Genomic DNA, 3861 nt, shown 5'->3' with positions numbered 1-3861 from the left:
AACATTTCTAAATTGCTAATTAATAAAATTATCTCTGTATTAACAGTGACAAAGAAACACGTCGATTGAACAAAGACTAAAGTGGTGTAAATATTTATTTTCAATTAATAATTTATTTGTTCACAAGTCACAATTCAACCGTAATATTTTTTTCTGGCCACGCCTGCCAATAGCATTTATCAAGGATAAATATAAATCTGAAAACATATCGTATTATTCATGTAGGAAAACTTTCAAAAGCAAACCGTATTAAGTTAAAATAAAACTTTAGCGAAATTTCAGCAAATAGTTGTAGACGACGATTCTGGAACGATTAGATAAGTCTTATCTGGAATCACATGAAAAAGTCTGATACGAGTTTGACTCTTGTGTATATAAGACGATGGAAAAACAGAAAATTTTAAGAGTTCAGAGTCAGTAGCAGCAGCTCCATCCAGGAAAATTAATCCACTGAGGTAAGATTTTCTTTCTTCCATATAAACCATATTACGCTTTTATACATTTATGAATTTAAAGGAATGTTTCTTAAATTCTGTCTTCAATAGAAAATGATTAAGTTTCTCTTCGCAGATGAAAGCAATCGTGTTCACTTGTTTTCTCGTCGCCATTACGGCAAAAACACTTCCTTTTAATCCCGATTACGACAAAGATTGGGAAATATTTAAGGTTTTCGATTTCGATCATTAATTAAGCGAAACAATTTTACTGCTTACTTCTAAAAAAATATTAACGATATTTATTAATATTGATTACAAGGCAAAGTTTAACAAAACTTACGAGAAAAACGAAGAACTCGCCAGACGTCTGATTTGGGAAGAAAAGTTGGCAGCAATTACAAAACATAACATTGAATACGATTTAGGATTGCACACGTTTACAACAGGACTCAACCAATTTTCTGATATGGTACTAAATACGACAATTGTGATTAAAAAGTGTTTATGTAAACTATAAAATGCGTGAGTAATAACTAATAATTTTCTATTTTCAGACCCACGAAGAGTTCGTACACAAAATGAATGGACTGAAAAGACCAGTGAATATCACTTCTAAGCCCTTATATACTTTCACGCGCCTTTCTAATGTAATTTTGCCTGACACAGTTGACTGGAGAGAAGAAGGATACGTCACGCCAGTCAAAAATCAAGTATAGGAGAATGTATTATTCAAAGATTTTCTATAATAGAATTAATTTAACTAATTTTAAATCGTTTACCTTTTAGGGGCGGTGTGGTTCTTGTTGGGCTTTCTCGACCACCGGATCTTTAGAAGGGCAACACAAAAAGAAAACTGGTAAACTGGTTTCCTTGAGCGAACAGAATTTGGTAGACTGTTCTCGGAAGGAAGGTAATGTTATTTTGTTGTTGGTAATTTTAATTATATTTCGTTTAAATAAATGACATAGAATATTTCCGAAAGCCTTTTAAAGTAATAAGTTAAATTATTATTTAATAGATTGATATTCATTTCATAATATTATCGTGGATTCTCCATTTTGTGTTAGTCATTGTTAGGGATTCTTACAATGGTTTTATTGTGATTTTAAAGCGAATATAATGTTCACAATAATATACTGAAGGCAAAATGTATTAAGCCTCGGGATTTGCTATACTCTAATTATAACTTAATACACATTTTTCAAATAAAAGCATCACGTACGATATTTTATTCTAAAATACAAAAGAGAATAATCTTTAATTATTGTTTTACATTATAAATATAAAGGTAATAATGGTTGCGAAGGAGGACTGATGGATGATGCATTTGAATATGTAAAAGTAAATAAAGGCATCGACACCGAGGATTCTTATCCGTACGAAGCTAGGGTGAGAATCTTTTTATAGTTATGCTATACTAACCTTATTTTTTCATATTATTACAGATACTTTTGTTTTTACACGATTTGACACGTTTAATAAATTGTCATTTTTAATCTTTATTTCATTTTGCAACTCTTGTTGTTTATGTAAGCAAAGGATTGGAGAAGTATTGCAAAATTTGCAACAAATAGTTCAAGATTTCAACATGTAAAAAATACTTGTGAAATGACACACGAAATTGTCAAATTATTCGAGAGATTTTAAATGTTTTCGAAATAATTATAATATTATCGGATAACTTTACTAAAAGTTAGCACAATTTATGAGAATGGGATATATATGTGAGATAAACAGCGGGCCACGGGTTAATCCCACAATGACCCCTTACTCTGCACAGGATGGTAAAACTCGGCGCCGTCGGATGGCTAGGAGGGCAAATCGAGCGGGGAGTGCGTCGGCAAGTTGGCAGGTGCCGTTTATTGACAGGAGACTGGTCAACAGAATAACAAGCATTTATTAATTAATAAAACTAAGTTACAAATATACTAAAGCTAAATGCTATTATATTAAAGTATTTACAGAAATTGGCGATTACGTTCTTAGCTAGGTCTCTGCCCTAATTTCTAGTTCAGAGAGAGAGCGCTTTTATAAAATCTATATCCCTAAATACCTCTAGGTGGAAAGGAGAGTTGGCGAACGTCGTCTCTGTGGAAGGGTGTGGTGTCTTCTCCGACGGGATTACAGTCCTTGGCATGGAGATCGACGAACACAAATACTAAGAATACCTTCCGTGTGCGGACGCGCCCTGAGCTTCCGGTGATCTCCCCTTTTATATCTTTTCGTGCGAGAGCCGACACGTCATCGCCTCTTATTGACGATGACGGTACATTCTTCACACTTAACTGTAAACTTCCTCAGTTCGTTGTTACAAACTCGGTGAAATTCGATATAGTTTAAATTCCTCGGGTTTTTTCCGAAGTTAATTAACCGAAAATTTAGATGTTTAGGCGGCCCGTACAAGTCCGAAAAAATCCGCGCTTCACATATATTTTGTTATTAGAGTAGACCTAAATGATTCATCAATTATGACACGGATTACGTGATTAACATTTATCATGGCAAATATTAGAATATATCAGAAATTAATAAACTTATTGTAAAATTAGAATAAAAATTCCGTAGATTATAATCAGCTTAATTCCGTAGATTATACACAGCTTAATTGGTGTTTTAATATGTTTCTTACACAATGCAGTAAGGTATTGCATAAAATATATTTCGGTTAACTCGTAAAGTGTATAATGAAATAATTGCATCAGCATACATAATTGGTGACAAAAGTCATTTTAGCATTTTTCAATACTTTTACACGAACATTTCAGGAACATATTTAGTTCCTAATGAGAGAATTCTGTGTAATTTCTTTTAATTTCCTTCAGAACGACAAATGCAGATTTAAGCGTTCGTCTATCGGCGCTACTTGTACCGGTTACGTGGATGTTAAAAGTGGTGACGAAGAAGCCTTGAAACAAGCTGTAGCAACCATTGGTCCAATTTCAGTAGCTATAGATGCTAGTGCAGGCTCTTTCGCTGGTTACAGGTATATAATATATACATATAATTTTAAAATTTTAAACAGAGTATTTTAATTGTCATTTTTGGGATGAGCACTCTCGGCATATCATTCGTATTAATTTATTATAAAATTATTATATATACATATATAATTTATTATATCATATTATTCGTATTTATTAATTCCACTTGGATTATTTATAACAGCGGTGGGGTTTATTACTCAAATAAGTGTAGCTCCACGGATCTAGATCACGGTGTATTGGTAGTTGGATACGGAACAACTAAAAACGGAACAGATTATTGGTTGGTTAAAAACAGGTAGGAATATACAAATAAAGCAAAATTACTACTTGAAATTGAAATTTTTCAACACTCAGAAAGTTTGTAAAACTATTTTCTACTTTTTCCAGCTGGGGTACAAGTTGGGGTATTAACGGGTATATCATGATTGCTCGGAATTGCA

At 32.8% G+C, this 3861-nt stretch overlaps 1 protein-coding gene across 1 annotated transcript in view; it reads left to right on the top strand.

The window, feature by feature from the left end:
* The first annotated feature begins 241 nt into the window (after nt 1-241).
* The window catches only part of LOC111638891 (cysteine proteinase-like), a 32710-nt gene continuing 29090 nt past the window's right edge, over nt 242-3861 (top strand). The window contains exons 1-8 of the mRNA XM_023384659.1: nt 242-455; nt 571-666; nt 757-906; nt 992-1147; nt 1224-1347; nt 1726-1826; nt 3260-3420; nt 3603-3716. Of these exons, the coding sequence (XP_023240427.1) occupies nt 571-666; nt 757-906; nt 992-1147; nt 1224-1347; nt 1726-1826; nt 3260-3420; nt 3603-3716 (902 nt within the window). The 5' untranslated portion in view covers nt 242-455. The remainder of the gene's footprint in view (nt 456-570; nt 667-756; nt 907-991; nt 1148-1223; nt 1348-1725; nt 1827-3259; nt 3421-3602; nt 3717-3861) is intronic.

This window comes from Centruroides sculpturatus, unplaced genomic scaffold (genome assembly GCF_000671375.1).
Source record: "Centruroides sculpturatus isolate CEXI.00-Female unplaced genomic scaffold, Cexi_2.0 scaffold1059, whole genome shotgun sequence".
NCBI classification, from domain to species: domain Eukaryota; kingdom Metazoa; phylum Arthropoda; class Arachnida; order Scorpiones; family Buthidae; genus Centruroides; species Centruroides sculpturatus.
The sequence above is the reverse complement of the archived record's forward strand: the minus strand, read 5'-3'. Positions and strand labels throughout refer to the sequence as shown.